Consider the following 20,229-nt stretch of genomic DNA (forward strand, 5'->3'; position numbering starts at 1 on the left):
GAGAATATAAATCCCGAGGAAATGGACAATTAAGGAGAAACGTTTTTTCAGCATCTAGCAATATTTTAGTAATATGTATATATATGTATCTGTATATGTATATATATATGTATGTTTATATATGCATATATATGTATGTAGATCTATATATATCTGTATTTGTATATATATATATATATATATATATATGTTTATATATGTATATATATATATATATATATATATATATATATATATATATATATATATTTGAAAAGTCTTTCGTAGATTTATACGGGTATCTGATGAGTTTTTTTTATTTGGTATACCATTCAACAAAACACGTGTAAGACGTACCATACATAAAATAAAATTATATAAATGTGTTTAAAATATACTTGCAGTATTTTAATCATTTAGAAATGATGTATATGTGTGTATATAAATATAAAAAATAATAATTGGGGTGTACATAGAGATTCAGAAACAATTCCATTGGCTTCCTCTATAGATTTTACATAAATTCTACACCTTTACACAAGCATCGCATACATACACACAGACATTGAGTTTTATATATATATATATATATATATATATATATATATATATATATATATATATATATATATATATGAGAGAGAGAAAGAGAGAGAGAGATAGATAGAGAGAGAGAGAGAGAGAGAGAGAGAGAGAGAGAGAGAGAGAGAGAGAGAGAGATTTATAAATGATTTTATTTAAAAAAATTATACATTGTCTTGTAAGGGTATTCGGGTTTCATCAATCTGGTCATGGTGAATTTTTTTATTAACGTTGCAATGATAAGGAGCAGCGAACTAAGTATGATAGTAACCATTCGATGCAGGGTTAAGGTTTAATTGGGATTAGTATTTAATACAAAAATGGGCATAAATTTAACCATATTCAACCATCAATTTGTGTATAAAGCACTCAGTCTAAGTCGACGGGCTATAACTTTTATAACAGGCTAAAACGTCTAGTCTTATGCAATAGAGAAGAGAAATAAAGTATTTTACTGGCTGCTTCCAAGTTGTCGTCGTCGCCATTGTGGATTTGTCTATTTTTGGATGGATTTTGTGGGGGTGGGAGTCAGTATGTGAACACTCAACCAATCGGATTTAGTCGAGATGTAATCCATGATCTTATTCATAATAGAATTGATTTCCACTAATTTTTAGAAAAAAAAAGAATGCCACACCCGTCCCCGCTTCAATGATGAAATCGCCATTTTGTTTCACTTTGGAATCCAAACATTGCATTTGTTTTCAGTGTACTTGAACGATGCTTTCTTTTATTATGCAATCGTAAAACTGCAGAGAAAGATACCAAAATTATACATTGGTATTCAAATGAAATAGATTATCGGTTCTAATATGTTTTAAAGTTGCACAGACATTCAATTGCCAGATGAAATAATAATTAAAAAAAAAATTAATATATAAGTAATTTGATTACTTAATTAACTCTTTGGTAAAGTGGGCATAAAAGAAGAAGGGAAATTAAATTAGCAATTTCTAAAAGAAAAATACAAAACAAACGAAAAAAAAACTTTATTCATTCGTTTATTTTGTTGTTTGCTTTTCTGTTATACTTTTATTGCCGGATTTATTTGCTTCCCCAATGAGCAAATTAGGCACAAGGCCGTTTTTTAATGTGGAGAGATTGGGGAAAGGGGAACCAGCTCCCCGATGAGTAGGGGAGCTGGATAGTGACAATTGGTATGAAGGTTTCCCCTACATTGACCAATAACTGATTGCTACTAGAGCAATGGTCTTATATGTGGGGTTGCCCCCCCCACACACATATGGTCTTTGATTGCACTTTGGTGCCCAGCCCCGCAGAGGGGGGGGGGGCGTTGTTTTATTTTTATTGCGTTTGTTGCAATTGCTTGACTGGTTTTACGTTGCACTAAACACTATTCGTTTTGAAGACAATTAATTTTCACATTTCAATGATGATAACTAGCGTTTAATAACATATATTAAAATAACAATATTTAATATATAATATTTAATAACATATATTATAATATTATGAAGATATCCCCAATATAATAATATTAATAACATATATTATAACATTTCAATGATGATAACTAGAGTTTAATAACATATATTAATATAATAATATTTAATATATAATATTTAATAACATATATTATAACATTTCAATGATGATAACTAGAGTTTAATAACATATAATAATATAATAATATTTTATATATAATATTTTATAACATATATTATAACATTTCAATGATGATAACTAGAGTTTAATAACATATATTAATATAATAATATTTAATATATAATATTTAATAACATATATTATAACATTTCAATGATGATAACTAGAGTTTAATAACATATATTAATATAATAATATTTTATATATAATATTTAATAACATATATTATAACATTTCAATGATGATAACTAGAGTTTAATAACATATAATAATATAATAATATTTAATATATAATATTTTATAACATATGTTATAACATTTCAATGATGATAACTAGAGTTTAATAATACCCTCCACTATTTCTGACTAACAACGTACAATAAATCGTTCAATTAGACTGAAAGAATATTTGTCCACGACGACTTTCATCTCTAATTCAACCGGAGCATACGCCCGCTGTTAAAACAATGTCAACTATCATACGATACTTTCTCTAGATATCGACTCAGGTTAAGTGTTTTATTTGGAATAGAGTTCAGATAGTGTTTGTTCGGTTTTGGTATTTCTAGTTGATTAATTCTGCAATTGGATATCTTATACAAACAGAGAAGAGATATAGCAAAATAGAAAATCGATAATAATTTTCTCCTTCACTAACCAAGATCAGTAACGAGTAACGAGAGGGGGGGGGAGGATTCCATTTATATAAAAATTAGTAGAAATCAATTCTATTATGAACAAGATCATCTGATTGGTTGGGTGTTTATATCTAAGAATAGACAAATCTACAAATCTACCTACTTGTCACGCAATGAAGGTTTTATATTCCAAAAATCACAAAAATTGATCAAGTCCTTTTTATCTTTTCCGAAAAACAAATTTGCCGTTTTTTTTTTTGTTTTTTTTACCGGTATATGACAGATGATGCCATGTTTTACGAGAGAACATAATAAGGGGAGGTGATCAGTGTTTGCTTTGACAGTTTCTACGTGCATTATCTGTCCTTGTCCACCGATTTGTTGGACGCCTTTTTTTCATCTTCATCGAAACAGAGTAAAATTTGATTTTCTTGAATAAAAATAAAACTACTTGATCAAATTACGTGATTTTTTAGAATTTTTCATCTTCGTTGCGTGATATCATGCAGACATTTCTGGATTTTCTTTAATTTCAAATGACGTCATAAGTGTCAATCTGAATAAGCACTGATATTTCATCTGAATGTTTGTCCAAGACGATTTCCAACTCTAATTCAACCTGAGCATACGTTGCTAAAACGAAGCCATTTCAGCTTCCTAACCCACCATACTCTGCGATTAGGAAAAAAATGCCATAAAGAAGAACACAACGGAGATATAAAGGTATCACGTTTCGATGAGTCACCACCACAAGCATTTAATAATTAATTTCAGTTGCAAATTTGTAAAATATAGCAAACTCTGAAAAAAGACTGTTGAAAGGTTATGGTAGGGTTAAAAATCTCCGCCATCTTTCACTCTGGAATCAAAACACTGCATTAAAATGTAAATACCATGATGATGATGATTGGATAGTTTAATAGCATCATCCAATTCTGTGTTTTAATCAATTAATCCAATTATTGGCCAAGGAATAGCAAAGTACAATCAGACATTTACAAGATAATGCATCTGAATATTTGTCCAAGACGACTTTAAACCTGGATATGGTAGACATTGTTCCAACCTCCCTTGGCGGATGAGTTGATTTTTTTATGACATTGGCTTTGATGTTGTGTAACCACGTCTCCAGCATTCTTTTTCTTTTTTTTTACAAAGGAGTCACCACTTATCAAAGCCAAAGTCCACTCGAGGATATGGGTTAATAAGTGTACAGTGGTCAATGTGACAATATTATAGTAATTGTCATCGGGAATTTAGTAAATTGGACTACTTAAGAACGGCTCATCAAGAACTTTTTTATGTTGAACTTGAAGATAACCATATTATAGTCAGCCGGAAAGCAGGCAAACGGAAGAGAGTTCCGCAGGTGTGCAGTTCTAAGAAAGAAACTTTGTTCATGGAATCTACGTTTAGGTTTAGGCACAGCTAAAGAGTGGGGGAAATTATTGATAGTGTTTTCAACTAGACGAGTGTTTCTCGTGTAATTTTAGCGAGGGGGGACCATAGATTGGAGCTCAGAAGAGCACTTGCTATGAAAATAACGATAAAGCAGAGACAGACTCGCAACATCTCTTCTGTGAGGAAGATTGGTTGGTTGTTTTGTTTTACGGCATATCAACCCTTTTCAGGTTATTTAATGCCGAATCTGGTGATTTTGAAGAACGATTTTTTAATATAGTATATTTGTTTTTTAAGTCGTATTCTATTTAACCCATAGTTGGGACCCTAACAGGTGCTACCACTCCGGGTCAGAGTGAACCTGGGAGCAATGGCAATTAAAGGGTGGCTCCATACTCCCTAAGGCCTGCAAGCTGGGGCCTCACCATCGGATATAGTTTAAGGTCATATCCAGGACCTTTGTGAGGAAGAGGTTGCAGGGAAGAGAAAAAGCATACTCCACTAGATTATGAAGTCTATTTTGAACTCTGTCAAGGCAGGATAAGCTGCTTCTTGCAGCTCCTACCCAGATGTGGCAACAGTACTCCGTTGTTGGCCGTACCTAGCTTTTATGTAGATAGAGAATTGCACCAGGAGTGAAATATCTACTTGAACAGTAGAAGGATCCCATCATTTTTTCAGCGACCTTGGCAATGGATTTGATATACGTATTCCATTTCAGGTCAGAAGTAAAGGTTAAGCCCATCAGAAATGATGACGTCATGATGACGTCATCCAATGTGCATGGAAAGAAACAAGCAAGAAAGAACCAGTTTTAATGATATACAGATTATATATCTGTTGTAGGGACTCAACCATGTACAAGATATGAACTCGAACTGTATAATTAGCTGAGAGTTACGGCTCTCAGGATGATCAGTGTACTTTCGTAGCCCGCCATCTTGGTGGTACTTACTATAATGGCTACTCCTTGTATATGATGTTTTTTGTTTCACTATATTTTGCCTTTTCTAGCTCATCTTTGTGCCCGTGTTTTGCTTAGTGACCTTTCCAGGGCCACAACAACTTAGCGACGAGGGATTTGACTTTTCAAAGGGATATCCACAACAATAACATAGAATGATGCTATGTGCAAAGATTAACATCTCTTATATCCTCTACTTCTCAATAAATGGCGTTACAAAATAATGACGAATGGAAAAAAAGCAACAGACAAGAAAGAAAGATCCAACGTTTTAATAATATACAAATTATGTAATATAATATACAAATTATGTGATATAATATACAAATTATGTAATATAATATACAAATTATGTAATATAATATACAAATTATGTAATATAATATACAAATTATGTAATACAGGATGTAATTTCCAAGCACCAATAATGATGTCATACTTTCTAATGACTTTTCAGATATGTCAGGACCTCTTCGACATGGCTTCCATGATTTGCTGATTGCAATGCACATGGATTATCATGCAAAGGCCAGGTGAGTAATGGCTGCTTCCTTTTTAATATGCTTTTTCAAGTAACAACTAATTATCTCCCTTGATTTTGGATCTTTATTTTGGAAGATATTTTTTCTGTATTAACCAATCAAAAAAAGAAAAACTCTGTACGATGTATCAACCAAAGATTCCTTATACATACACACAACAATATCCCACCATTTCTCCCTCTCATCTTTCTCTTTTCTTTCTCTTTTTCTTAATTCCCTCGTTCTCTCTGTCCATTTTCTTTCCATGCCACTTTTCACCCCGTCTTTCTCTCTCTTTTATATATATATATATATATATATATATATATATATAATATATATATATATATATATATATATATATATATATATATATATATATATATATATATATACACACACACACGTTTTATTTTTTTATTGCCGTATCTTTCTGTTAAGTTACATTATTGTTTCGGCTACACGGCCGATTTTTTGGCCGTCTGTAGCGTCCTCAGACTTTTACAGAAATGTTCGCTATATGTAAAAAACGGCCGTGTAGCCGAAACAATAATGTAACTTAACAGAAAGATACGGTAATAAAAAATAAAACGCATATTTGCTCTATAAAAGTATTGAGCACTTTCTTCAGTTTTTATTAATTACCATCTCAACTATATATATATATATATATATATATATACATATATATATATATATATATATATATATATATATATATATATATATAGTAGCATGGCAGCAACTGGTCACTAAATATGCTTAAATATATTTTTATTCATGCACATTTGGTAGTTATTATTACAGAGCCAATTCTCTATTGTACCTAATATATAGTATTGATTTCAACAGTTGGAAAAAAGACTTGGGTGCCATCAGCTAGAATCGAAACACAAAACATTTAGTGCTCTAGCTGCGTTCTCTACCATTTGAGCTATCACGAAATAGATAAGAAAGATTTAAAAGTAAATCATTCAAACTATGATTGAATTTGCAATATATTGGCAAGTTAAAATGAACATTTTGCGTATCAATTTGTCGATATATTTCTGTACGCGCTATTCATCCATCCAAACAAAGACTTTACTCATTATAAACCATACTTGATGTATGATTGCTGTTTCCTGTTAATTTTAGTGTTATGTGATCAGTAGTTTAAGAGTTGCTCGAAATATTTACTTATATTTACTTATAATAGATATTTACATATTTACACATAAACACACAGACACATGCACATACATACATACATCTACTATTATATATGTTATATATATATATATATATATATATATATATATATATATATATATATATATATATATATATATATATATATATATATACATAAGAAGAATATAGTTTGGCATCACTTGTATACCTTTACAAAGATTAAAAGCGATATATAATACTACTAAACCCCATGTCTAGAATACTTCTTCAAATTTTTATCAAAATTCATTACATTATTTTCATTCTAAAAATGTCTAAAACTGACTTGAGGAATCTTAAGATGAAATTGAAATTCAGGAAATCTTGCTTGTTTGGTGTCTAATGAATATGAAAAATTAAATTAATGTAAATCTGAAATATTTGACTTTACAAATCTGCAAAATACTCCAAAGCAATTGAAATTTAGGGAATTTTTATTTATTGATACATAATATCTACCTCGTACAGAGGTTTTTCTGTCAGAGACAGTTTTTCCGATAGTCACCCTACTCATTTCTTTCTCACGGAAAAGACGTTGCGAGTCTATCTCTGCTCTGTTGTTACTTTTATGGTACCTATTTACTATGCCTCCCCACGGGGCAGAGTTAGACACCAGGGTCGTTTTTTAACGTGGAGAAAAGGTACAAAAATAAAAATTGTCTCAGTCGTGAAGGATTTCTCCTCCACCGAAAGAGAACAAGAAATGGAAGTGCAGCATCTGAAGAACAGATGTTATTTATTTGCTCCCCCACCGAGCAAATTAGGCACAAGACCGATTTTTAATGTGGGGAGTGAAGGGAGGGGAAGGGAAAAAAGGGGACCAGCTCCCGAGAGGTGGGAAATGGGAGCTGGTTAAAGGTCAGGCATGTGGGCTGCCCCCACATCTGGTCTTTGCTAGTCATAGCTAGTCATAGCTTGCAGCATCTGCCGGAACAGATACTACACTTTGATCTTGACCAAAAGGCCAATGGTAGGTGCTTGACTAAGCTCCAATCATTGATCCAGGGATCCCAGTGACATTTTTTTTTATTATTATTTCCAAAGAATTGACCATGAGAAATCCCAAGAAAGTAGAAAATTTCCCAAGATTTATAAATAAATAAATAAATAAGTAATAACCAAAAAACTAAATTAATTTACATGCATAAAAAATGCTTATTAAATTTAATTATGCTTCTTTGTTCAAAAAATTGAAGTATATTTTTCTTTTTAGATTTTAATTTTTATTTTTATTTCACTAGTACATTGTTATCTCTCCATCTACCTAATATTAAACCCTTATCATAGAGTGGCCTTTGGGCCTTGATAAGTCTCTAGTAAAAAAAAAAAAAAAAAAAAAAAAAAAAAAGATTACTGCAATAATACTAAATAATAAATACCCAACAAATAATTGCGGATGTTATGACTGGACGTTCTACCAACTGAGCTATTTGGATTTTTATATAAATAAAGCTTAAAACATTACTATAGCAAAGTGATTATAGCTTTGGTATGACGTCATAGATTTATAATTTACGTCATATTTCAAAACCTTTTATTTTGTTTTAACTATGTATTGCTATTAAAAGCAATTTAATATTTAATGCATAGCAGTTATTTTAATGGTGTGTCGAGCATGCGCGAAAGCGCACAAGCGTATGAGTCGGGCCTACCTGCAGTGGCAGTGCAAAGCGAACCCGAGACCTTTCGATTACAAATCAAGTCCACGAATGAACTACACCCATCTTACTCCAAAGTGACGATTTGGTTTCGCCTAACGGCTATGAAAAGAAAAAGCCGATAAGTGTTTGCGGGTTTTGAAATGCACTTCTTTAATAACGTGTCTCGCGTTATTGCATTTTCGTATTGTGGCGTGTTGATTCGGCGACATTGTTCGGTTCTGCTTGGGAACGCGTGTGTCGATTTAAAGGGTATTTGTTCGTGGCGTGCATGTCGATTCGGCGGTGGTATTCAGAATTGCGTGGACGAATATGTTAAGGACCGTGCCGTCACATGTGAAAACAAATATATATATATATATACATTTTTTTCTGGCGCTCTCTCCCTCGTGTAGCGACAAATGGTATCTAAATTTTTACAAGGGCTTCCATCCTTAGTTTATTCCATTTGCATAAAACTAAATTAAATTAAATATAGCCCATATTTAGACTTCTTTTGCCTAACAACTGTGCTCCAAAATTCATAATGATCGATGAATTAGTTTAGGAGTGTATCATTTAGAGTTAAATCATTTGCATATTTTTTATACTTACACAGAAAAATAAATAAAATTCTCATTGTAAAAGGGATAAATCTTTTTTATATTCTTTAATAAACGTATGAGTTATTCCCCTTTATGATTTTGAGTTTTCGTCATAATAAAAAAAAGCGTTTCCGTTTTACTAGTTGTCTGGGCAGGACTAAATATTTTTTTGCAAATTAGCTGTAATGAAATACATTACAAAATTGCCAATAACATGGTAATTACAACAATCAATAAAGAAAATTGGCTGATCAGAATCAAAGTTTGATATGTCAGCTTAAATGCTATTTGTGTCCAACTATTAAAATCTCACAAGCTAACTTTTATGTTAGGTTATTATAGTGCAATAACACGGTACAATAATAACAAATAAGAATGGGCTAGTCAGAATCAAAGTTTGATATGTCAGTTTAAATGCTATTTATGTTCAACTATTAAAACCTGACAAGACAAATGTTTTATGTTAGATTAACTTGGTAAAAAAAATCAGTTGCCATCTGCTTCTTTTATATGCTTATATATTTTTGTTTGTTTCTTACAGAATGATGACGCAGAATGAATACATTATTCCCCGGGATGATAAAACTAAAAACTTATGCCTTTACCGTAAACCAAGCCCTGATTCCACTACCTTTAAAATTAAATATGCAATCCCCAAAATGGAAGAAAGTGTTTCAATCCGCCCTTGTCTTTACGTCACAGAAAAACAAATTGAAGACAGGTAAGTTGGAATGGTGCTCTCTATTCTCGTTCTGTCCGTTGAATTCTTAGACACTATTTAAGGGAGTTGTCGCTGACCAGTGTTACATGGTCTGTGCTAATTTTTTTTATTTTTTTTATGGGACGCAAAATATTTGAGACATAATTTCAAATTTTATGAATCAAAATTAAACATGGACGAAAAAGCAAAAAGCCCCATCGATCTTTTTTATGGCGTCTGTCTCTAAGCAATAATTTCAATCATCAAGACTTCATTTTTGACTCTCTATAATTAGTAAATAATTGTCACATAATCGAAGGAAAAGCAATGGAAATTTGGTACTTGTCCAAAATTCAGCCTAATTTAAAGAAGAAAAAAACAGAAAAATCTTTATGATGTACGTACACGTCACAGAATGAAAAATAAAACATATTCCAAAAGTCACATAAATTTGTCAAGTAGTTTTTTGTTCATATACATAGAAAATCATTTTTTACGATTTTAAGCACTTAATGGTACATTGTAGTGATTACATGGCTTAAAACAAACAAAAAATATCTTGGAACTTCGAATTAAGTTATCTCCCTTGGTTTATTCAAGGTGGCAGAGTGAGACACTCTGTTCTCATTTCATCATAAAATTTGATTTTCTTAGTAAAAATAAAGTATAATAGTTAATGAAAAGGGAGCCTTCAGATCGCCCTCAATAATAGTCGACCACTTTGCTTACTTTTTCATTTTCAGCCCTCTCATAATATTCTCCATCATTTAACTAACAATGTATTAATCTCATTAGCTATTATCCTTGAGAAGCTTTTGACCTCGATAATTGCAAACTTATTTTTTTAAACATTACTTATATTGATCGGACTATTGTTCTCATATTGAGTGTTATTTTTGCAATGTTTCGGTTGATTTGGCCTTCAACCATCTTCAGGCATGTTGGTTGTTGTTTGGCTCTGTAGATATTTCTGTATTTTTTGAGTTAGTCTCTGTTTTATGGCTGTAGTTTCGTATGTGTGAAAAAAATTGGTCAGCAAAGGGGAGGTAACTCTAATAAAGGTCGATAGGAGATTATCTCCCTTCCATCGTCGAAATTTTAAGGGTGTACAATTTTTGTTTTTCCTATAATTTTTTTTTAAATTTTGTAAATTTTAATTAATTTAATCTTTAATTTTAATTTCTTAACGTTGTTTTTGTTATTTCAATTTCAGTTGCAACTATTCTCACTTGTTTCTAATATTTATGTCTTTGTAGGGCCAAAACTATACCCATAGAATCTCTGTGTCCATTTTACCCGATGGACAAACTGAAAAAATATGTCATCTACTCATTGAACGAAGCCGTTGTGAAAGGAGCAGCACATATCCGAGATCCAATCGGTGGCAGCAATGAAAACCTTTTTGTGTGAGTAACATTTAATTTCTTCAACGACATTTTATAATTTTTTTTCATTAAAGCTATAAACTTTAAAATCATGCATTTTAAATAAAAACATTATATTAAAGAAATATCAAAAAGCTATTAATAGTTCCCATGCTCTACAATTGGATTGTTTGAGTACTTACTCTCAAAAATTGCATTATTTGAGTACATACTCTCAAAAATTGCATTATTTGAGTACATACTCTCAAAAATTGCATTATTTGAGTACATACTCTCAAAAATTGCATTATTTGAGTACATACTCTCAAAAATTGCATTATTTGAGTACATACTCTCAAAAATTGCATTATTTGAGTACATACTCTCAAAAATTGCATTATTTGAGTACATACTCTCAAAAATTGCATTATTTGAGTACATACTCTCAAAAATTGCATTATTTGAGTACATACTCTCAAAAATTGCATTATTTGAGTACATACTCTCAAAAATTGCATTATTTGAGTACTCATCTAAAATCGGATTTTATCCACTTCCCAAAATTAGATTGAGTACTCACTCTCTCAAATTGGATTGAGTATCTATTGGGGTGGTATCTCTACAGATTCTGACAATGGACTATTCCTGACATTACTTCCGGTGATCAGGTTCTTCTTTTCAGCAGTCTAAACCCAAGACTCAGAGAGAGAGAGAGAGAGAGAGAGAGAGAGAGAGAGTCGTAACATTACTTCATTCTTCAGTTGAGTGGAGTCCTCACTCAACTAACATACTTGTCTGCATTTCTGTCTAATATATTATTCATGTCACTCTTTCCAAGTCTTCTCGTTATTCTTTCCAAACATTTACACGATATCCAGTTCCCAAAATTTGATTGAATAATAATACTCTTTAAAATTGAATTACATTGTTTGATTATTTATTCCCTATTATTGGATTTAGTATCCACTTTCCAAGATTGGATTATTTGAGTATTTACTAATGCTGGGACAATCAATTAGAATCGGAAATATCAGAACATTTGGGAATATCAGAATCAGTACTAGAATCGGAAAAATTTGTGCCTATTTTCCGATGCCAAAACTATTCTTTAAATCATTTGCTTATTTGATTCTGTTTAAAGCAAAATCTATAATTGCTGGTCATAAAATAGTAAATATTTATTGATGTTAAACAAACCAGTAAAACTAAGACCAATGAATCACCCCTTCCCGTAAGTTTGTTTTTTTACGTGTAGGAAAATATCAACACATTTAACATGTGTTTTTATGATAATTTGGGAAAAATAACAACTCTATGGCTAAATGTTTAGATATTATATAGAATCGGAATCGATAATTGCATTGGAATCGGGAATTTAGAATTGAATCAGTAATTGTATTGGAATCAGGAAAAATATTGGAATCGTCCCATCACTAGTATTTACACACCAAAACTGACTTGTATCCCCTTTGCAAAATTGCGTTTTTTAGTATTTACTCCCTAAAATTTGATTGAATTTCTCTTTACTTAAAATTGGATTATTTGAGTACACATACCATAAAATTGGATCAATAATCCAATGTATTTTGATCCAGATTGGATCAAAATGAATTAAATTATTCCAATACTCGCTGTACATTGGATTATTTAATTATTCATTTTCCAAATTTTATTCATCCGAGAATCCACTTCCTAAGATTGTACTGTTTTGGAATTTACTCCCCAATACTATACTATCTTATAAATTACTCCTCAAATTAGGACTATTGTAGCATTAAACAATTGGGATATGTGAGAATCTATCTTCTAAAGGTGGACTATTTTAGAATCTATTAGCTAATATTGGGCTATTTTTGGAATTCACATGAAAATATCGACTATTTAAAAAAAATACACCCCTCAAAATTAGACGATTTTAACCTTCCCCCACCCCCAACTGGACTATTTTATAATCCATATAAAAAATTGGACTATTTGAGAAACTAATACCCCAAATTCGATTATTTTAATTTGTCATATTTTATTTATATTTTATATTGCTATGATATATAATTGCTATGATATATAATTGCTATAATATATAATTGCTATGATATATAATCTGATGAACTCGTCGGACTTGTGCCCCCTCGACATACATATCCCCGACAAACCCACTTAGCAACAAAATCTTAACTCTTTAATGTTGAGGTCCCTAAATGCTAGAAATCTTTCTACTCTAACAGTTTCTGCCTTCGAACAATGAGACTTTGGAATTCCCTTCCTGCTACCTGCTTCCCAGACTGTACTGATATTCAGGTTTAAATGTAACGTAAACAAACATTTTATTAATCTTTCCTAAGCATGCGCCTAAGAAGTAGCCTCGATATGCCTTGTTAGGGGTGAACGTAACTAAAAAAAAAAATGATGCAATAATTGTTTCTTTACCGGCCCATTTGGCATAACAGTAAGAGTGTTTACTGATGGGTCAGGAGACAAGGGTTCAATCCTCAGTCGAGTCACACTAAAAACTTAAAAAACGATACTTGATGCCCTATTGTTAAACGCTCAACATTAAAAGGTGGGGATCATGAGCAGTTGGAGTAAGCCTGGGAATGGAATGGTGTCCTCCCCTACATCTTGGTCTAACAACTAATGAAAAAGAAGCCCTTGGGTCACTGTCGATTATAGTCGACCACCTAGCTTAGCTTAGCTTTGTAACTATTTATTTATTCTGTGGTTATTCTTCTTTTGTAGACCTCTGCTGAAAGTCTGCGACAACTTGTTGGTGATGGGTCTGCTGGATGATGAAGACCTTCTGATTCTCCTCAGTATTATCGACCCAGTATCTTTCGATCCAAACAACGACCGAGGTAAATAATTCTCCTTTCAAGATACATAACCAATTATAAACATTGTGTACTCAATTCTGGAGTGATTTACTCTTCAAAACCAAACTTGCCTTCATTTTCTTTTTAATTCATGAATGTTGTTATGCTATTTTTAACATTTTGTCTCCCTTTCCTTTAATTTGTCTATGTTCTCAAGTGTAGATTTAAAGAAACCAACGAAAAACGTTATAACTAATTTCTGATTAAGTCTTCTAACAATAAATATGGAATATTGAAATATTAAAGTGTGAATATATTTGATTGTATTGTTTTGGTATATCAGATATATATTAGGTTGGTGCAAAAATAATGTCGACATTATTTTTGTACCAACCTAATATATAATATTTATTATTTTTATATATATATATATTTTTTTTTTTAAACATAATTAAGCTCGATTTTAGGTCTGTTGAGCGAGCTTCGAAACTGGTCAGCTGACACATTCATTTTATTTTTTAATTTCACAATCTAAAATAAATAATGTTTTCGAACAAGTTTAAATTTAGTCTTTACATAGCCATAATAAAATTTTGTACCCCGCAAAAAATATTTAAATATATATATATATATATATATATATATATATATATATATATATATATATATACCAAAACAAATACAACCAAATTAATTCACATTTTTACACACACGCACACACACACACACACATATGTATGTACATATACACATATAAAAAAAAATGCAATCACATTAATTTATATATATATATCCACAAAATTAATTTGTATGTATGTATGTATGTATATGCACATAAAATAACATTTAATAATAAAATAAATGAATAAATACGTCTCATAAAAAATAAGTTGTATTGAATAACAAAAAGAGCTTATAGCTCTTAAAAACACTAAGGTAACGAAAAAAAATTAAAAAATAACAGTGTTTCGAAGTCGTTAATATCGCGAAAAAAAAAACGCCAACAACAAATCTTATATATATATATATATATATATATATATATATATATATATATATATATATATATATATATACATTATTTAAAACCTATGGGTTACATATTTGGAGACGTACCGTGGTTTTATTGATATGGATTGACCTTTTACCGTTGAAAAAAGGCCATTAAAGTTTATTCAAATTATCATCAACTCACGGCCTTTTTTCAAATATAACAAAATGTTTTAAATAATTTATGTTTTAGCCCTCACATTTTTATGATCGAACACTTTATTAATTTCTTTTCAGCATATCCTGACACACACACTATATATATATATATATATATATATATATATATATATATATATATATATATATATATATATATATATATATATATATAGTTACACCAAAATGTTATAAGGGGAGATAATATTTTATGTATCAATTTTCAGTATTTACTTCAACTGCTCAATACATGAGTAGGTAGTAATTTATGAAAATGTATGTGGTAATTAAGCTACACAAAATCTTCCACGTTTAGTGAATACTTAGGCTGGACTGATTCATTCAACCTAGGCATGTATCCTGTTTGAATCTTTCTGTTGAACTTGGGGAATTTCAAACAGAACCCTTTATTTATTCCATGGGGGTAACATGGCCCCATTCTGTTAACCATGATCACGTAACAGTCTTAAATAATTCTCACTTGTATTCTTTGCATCATCCCACATCAACCACCACCAGATGGGTCTCACTTAGGACTGAACATAACTTAGTACTTTATCCATTACGCTACTGGCACACAAGGGCGAATAATTCAAGGAATACACTTGCGAATTAAGACTTTTACCTGATCATGGTGGATGGAACGAGGGCATGCTTCCATCATGGATTAAATATAGGTTTCCATTCCAATTTCTGAACAAATTCCTAAGTTAAACAGAAAGAGACTTAAACTCGACAATATACACCTGAAGAAGGTCGGAGGTTACATCTGCCGAGGAGATGTGAAAATAACATTCAAAGTGAGAACAGTAGCCCAAATTATACATAATATTTAGTGGTTAATAACTCATTTTGAAAGTATTTTATAAAAGTAAGATATATATATATATATATATATATATATATATATATATATATATATATATATATATATTAGAGGCAATTAGACCTGGAGTCTGAAGAGCAGAGTTTATTTTAATGTAATAGTAATACTATTAAAAGAAAACAGTGCTCATTGAACTGTAGATATATAATAAGCTCAATAGGTATAGATATCCTAGAGCTATTTTAATATTCAGTAAAACGACTTATAATTTTGAATTAAAAATCAGTTTCAAAAGGAAAACAAACAAAATCAACAAGATTGTACGATCGTTTCAGAAACGATGTTCATTTTATTTAAATTGACAATAAATATTGACAATAATTTGACAAATGTTATGTCCTTTAAAAACAAAGTCTCATCATCAGAAAAAATAGGGGAGGGGCAGTTAAAGACACCATATTTGGCGTTTTTAGCTGCTTCACGTATTGAGCACTTGAAGTAAATATATATATATATATATATATATATATATATATATATATATATATATATAAGCGAGATAAGACACTGATAGAATTCAGATGAAAAATCCTGATAGATATTACTAGAAGTAATACTTTCAAGGAGATCCTAGCCAAAACTTATATATATATATATATATATATATATATATATATATATATATATATATATTATATGCAGTAATATATGTACTTTTTATAAGAAGTAAATACAAATGGTTTCTTTACATTTTTATGGCAAAAAATAATTTTGATAATATGTATTTTTGGTTATATTTGGTGAGTAATCGTGTTTGAGTGAAGTCAAATGTGATTTCAGGATAAACGAGTTTAAATTTACATATGGTGTTCAATTATTTATATTGTTTATATTTTTGTGTGAAGGTATAGTTTTTATGATGTTGGTTGGTTGCCATCAAGTGATATCTCCTCTGATATCTTGAGATATAGTTAAGAGAACTTATAATAAGGGGAGATAATCACTACATTACGCTTCTTATTGACCTTAATTATAAATGTTACAATAAATAACAATTTGTTTATTAATAATCTGCCAATATCACAATGATAAAACTGTGCCATTTTATTTTTAGATTATTCGACAAATTATATTTTAACTTTGACTTATTCAATCTACAAATAATAATAATAATAATAATAATAATAATAATAATAATAATAATAACAATAATAATAATAATAATAATAATAATTTAGGTAAAAGGGTAGAATAGTTAACAGTTAAGAAATTATAAAAGATAATTTATAGACAACGGAATAGAAATTAATTTTCTACCGTCCTGTATAATTTTTAAATTGCAAAAACTGATTGTAAAATTAATTATCTCTACATTTGTTTTCATTACGTTGGCTTATCGACATGCACACAAAAAAATGACTGTGATCAACATAATATTAATGTTTCCTTTGTCCTAAAAAAACAAACTTTTCTTACAGTTGTACCAAGATCAGAAGATGAAGGTATAATGTTTTTTTAACTTGAAACTTGTGCAGTGATATGTCCCCAATCAACACCAAAATCAATTTTTTTTTTTACCAAATTACCCTGCCGTGCGCCCTCCTATTTTCAAAATGTCTAATCATACCTGCCTTCCTATGGATTATATTTATTCTTCAATTATAATCTTGGAGAAACATTCAGTTTAGAATCATATGTTTTGTGTGTTTTGATCGTTCTATGCTGCCATCGTTTTACCAGCTTTCCAGTCATTAGCCACCTTAGCTGGAACCTATAAGATCCCCTAGTTGTTATCCTTACAACCGTAAACATACTCTGATACATAGGTCTACTATACAAAAAGTAATTCTTTCAAATTTCTTTCTTTGAATTTTCTAAAAAATAAAAACAAAAAAAATCTGAGAAACGAAAGAAAATAAAACAAAATTACAAATAAAATTATTCCCGGGCAAAGCCTGGAAGCGAACAGCTAGTTTAACATAACTCCGTACTTGGTCGCTTTCTTTTACATTCCATGGTTTAGTGCCATGTTAAAATAATTTTTTTGCAAAGCATTTAAAAATACCCTTCCTCTTTTCAATCTACAAGCCAGGAAATTGAAATCCAAATAATTAAAGGACATCCGTCATTTACACACTAACAAATATACACACATAACCAGTTGCTGTGGTAACCATCCAAAATTGTTGAACATAAAATGACTACTAATATAACGACTGATATTATCATTTTCTCTGCAGTTTTCTCTTTCTGTTCATCTTTCTTTTAATCTGATTTACAAACAAGGAATTTGAATTTACAATGACCAAAGAGCTTCTAATTTACGTTAAAATTGAGGAAAAGTTAAGTGTTTTAGTCCTTCAATGCTTCCATCGTTTTCTCCCGCTTTTTTATCACGATAGAACCTGATCAGTTGTTAGAAACCTTGGTTGGAAACCATAAGATCTACGTTTTTTGTTATCACGATTGTAAGCATAGTTTATTACAGAGATCATTCTTGATTTTGTTTTTAATACCACTCCAGAAGGTATCTGACTCCAGACCCTATATCTCTATAAGAACCAAATACACCCTAAGATGAGGTACTGTTTCCACATTTGGGGAGGAGCTGCTCAGAGCAACTCGTTCTGTATTGACATTTATGGAACCCATAAGATCTACGTTTTTTGCCATCACGATTGTAGGCATAGTTTATTACAGAGATCATTCTTGTTTTTGTTTTTAATACCGCTCCAGAAAGTATCTCGCTCCAGACGCAATCCTCTATATCTATAAGAGCCAAGTTCATCCTAAGATGGAGTACCGTTGTCACATTTGGGGAGAAGCTGCATGGAGCACCTTTTCTTGTATTGACAGTGTGAAAAACTGTCTCCGAAATCTAGTGGGTAATATCCTTTTCTCTTCCTTACAGTGTCCTTATCGGAGAAGAGATGTTGCAAGTCTATCGCTGTTGTATCTTTATTTTCATGGCAGGTGCTCGACTGAGCTGCAATCTATAGAGTCCCCCTTCCTGTGAAACATTCACATCAAACACTCGTCTACCTACAACCAATGTCAATAATTCCTCTTACTCTCTATCTGTGCCTAAAGCCTAACGAAAATTCCATGAGCAAAGTTTCTCTCCTAGACATGCCCGCCTGTGTAACACAATGCTGCAGATCTGCTTCTCAGCTGACTATAACATGGTTGTTTTCAAATCACATATAATCAAATTTGAGTCACCCTCTTAAATAACTGAATTCTACCCAATTTTCACTACTACCAATCATTACGGTGATGTCTCCCCGTCTACCTGGCACTAATTAACCCTATCCTCGAGTGGTCTTCAGTCCTTGATAAGCGGTGACTCCTTTATATATATATATATATATATATATATATATATATATATATATATATATATATAACTTGAATAGTTAGAAGAAGACAGTGAGTTTAATTCTATAAGAGTAGACTTATCAGGATAATATAAATCTCAACAAATTTCAATGGAGCTTATATAGGAAACAATAAGAATGGAAAATGACGTCACAAGAACTATATATTGGTGAATATAGAATGAGTCATTTATTTAATAAGGGTATACATACATTTAGTTAGGGGATAAAGAGAACTCTTCATACCAAGGTATTTCGAAGCCTAATGCTTCTCATCAGAAGAGTAGAGAAGGTGCTAGGTAACATAATGGGGATGTGACGTCTAGCGAGGAAATCATCAGGAACGAAATAAATTAATAAAATTATTGATGTTGTTAGGGGGAAATATATTAAATTCTCAGATAAAGGAGGAGCGTACTATATAAAGTGTAATATAAAAAGTTATATAGGGTTTCTATCATAGTCTTAAATAATGCAGGTAGTTTATGTGTTTAAGACTCAAGGGGAGGTATAGGGGTGGTTGGGTTGTGGTTCTATTTTATTCGTATATATATATATATATATATATATATATATATATATATATATATATATATATATATATATATATATATATGTGTGTGTGTGTGTGTGTGTGTGTGTATATTGTATATTGTTCAGGGTTAAAAATATTCAAAAGTAAAAACCATTGAATTTTACGGGGTTGTTAATAGTGTTCAATAAAAAGAACAAGATATTATTTGATTCAATTTAGGTAAAGAAAATTAGTATTGGTCGC

At 30.8% G+C, this 20,229-nt stretch overlaps 1 protein-coding gene across 17 annotated transcripts in view; it reads left to right on the forward strand.

Annotated features, from left to right (window-relative positions):
* The window catches only part of LOC145256229 (ryanodine receptor-like), a 936,895-nt gene that overhangs the window by 499,166 nt on the left and 417,500 nt on the right, over positions 1 to 20,229 (forward strand). For 13 of the 17 annotated variants that reach the window (XM_080114858.1, XM_080114861.1, XM_080114859.1 and 10 more), the window contains 5 exons: positions 5,648 to 5,723; positions 9,707 to 9,886; positions 11,122 to 11,271; positions 13,966 to 14,081; positions 17,553 to 17,576. In XM_080114858.1, the coding sequence (XP_079970984.1) occupies positions 5,648 to 5,723; positions 9,707 to 9,886; positions 11,122 to 11,271; positions 13,966 to 14,081; positions 17,553 to 17,576 (546 nt within the window). The remainder of the gene's footprint in view (positions 1 to 5,647; positions 5,724 to 9,706; positions 9,887 to 11,121; positions 11,272 to 13,965; positions 14,082 to 17,552; positions 17,577 to 20,229) is intronic. The other 4 variants (XM_080114872.1, XM_080114871.1, XM_080114862.1 and 1 more) reach the window with 1 other exon arrangement.

This window comes from Euprymna scolopes, chromosome 32 (assembly GCF_053919585.1).
Source record: "Euprymna scolopes isolate OS-2025 chromosome 32, ASM5391958v1, whole genome shotgun sequence".
Taxonomy (NCBI): domain Eukaryota; kingdom Metazoa; phylum Mollusca; class Cephalopoda; order Sepiida; family Sepiolidae; genus Euprymna; species Euprymna scolopes.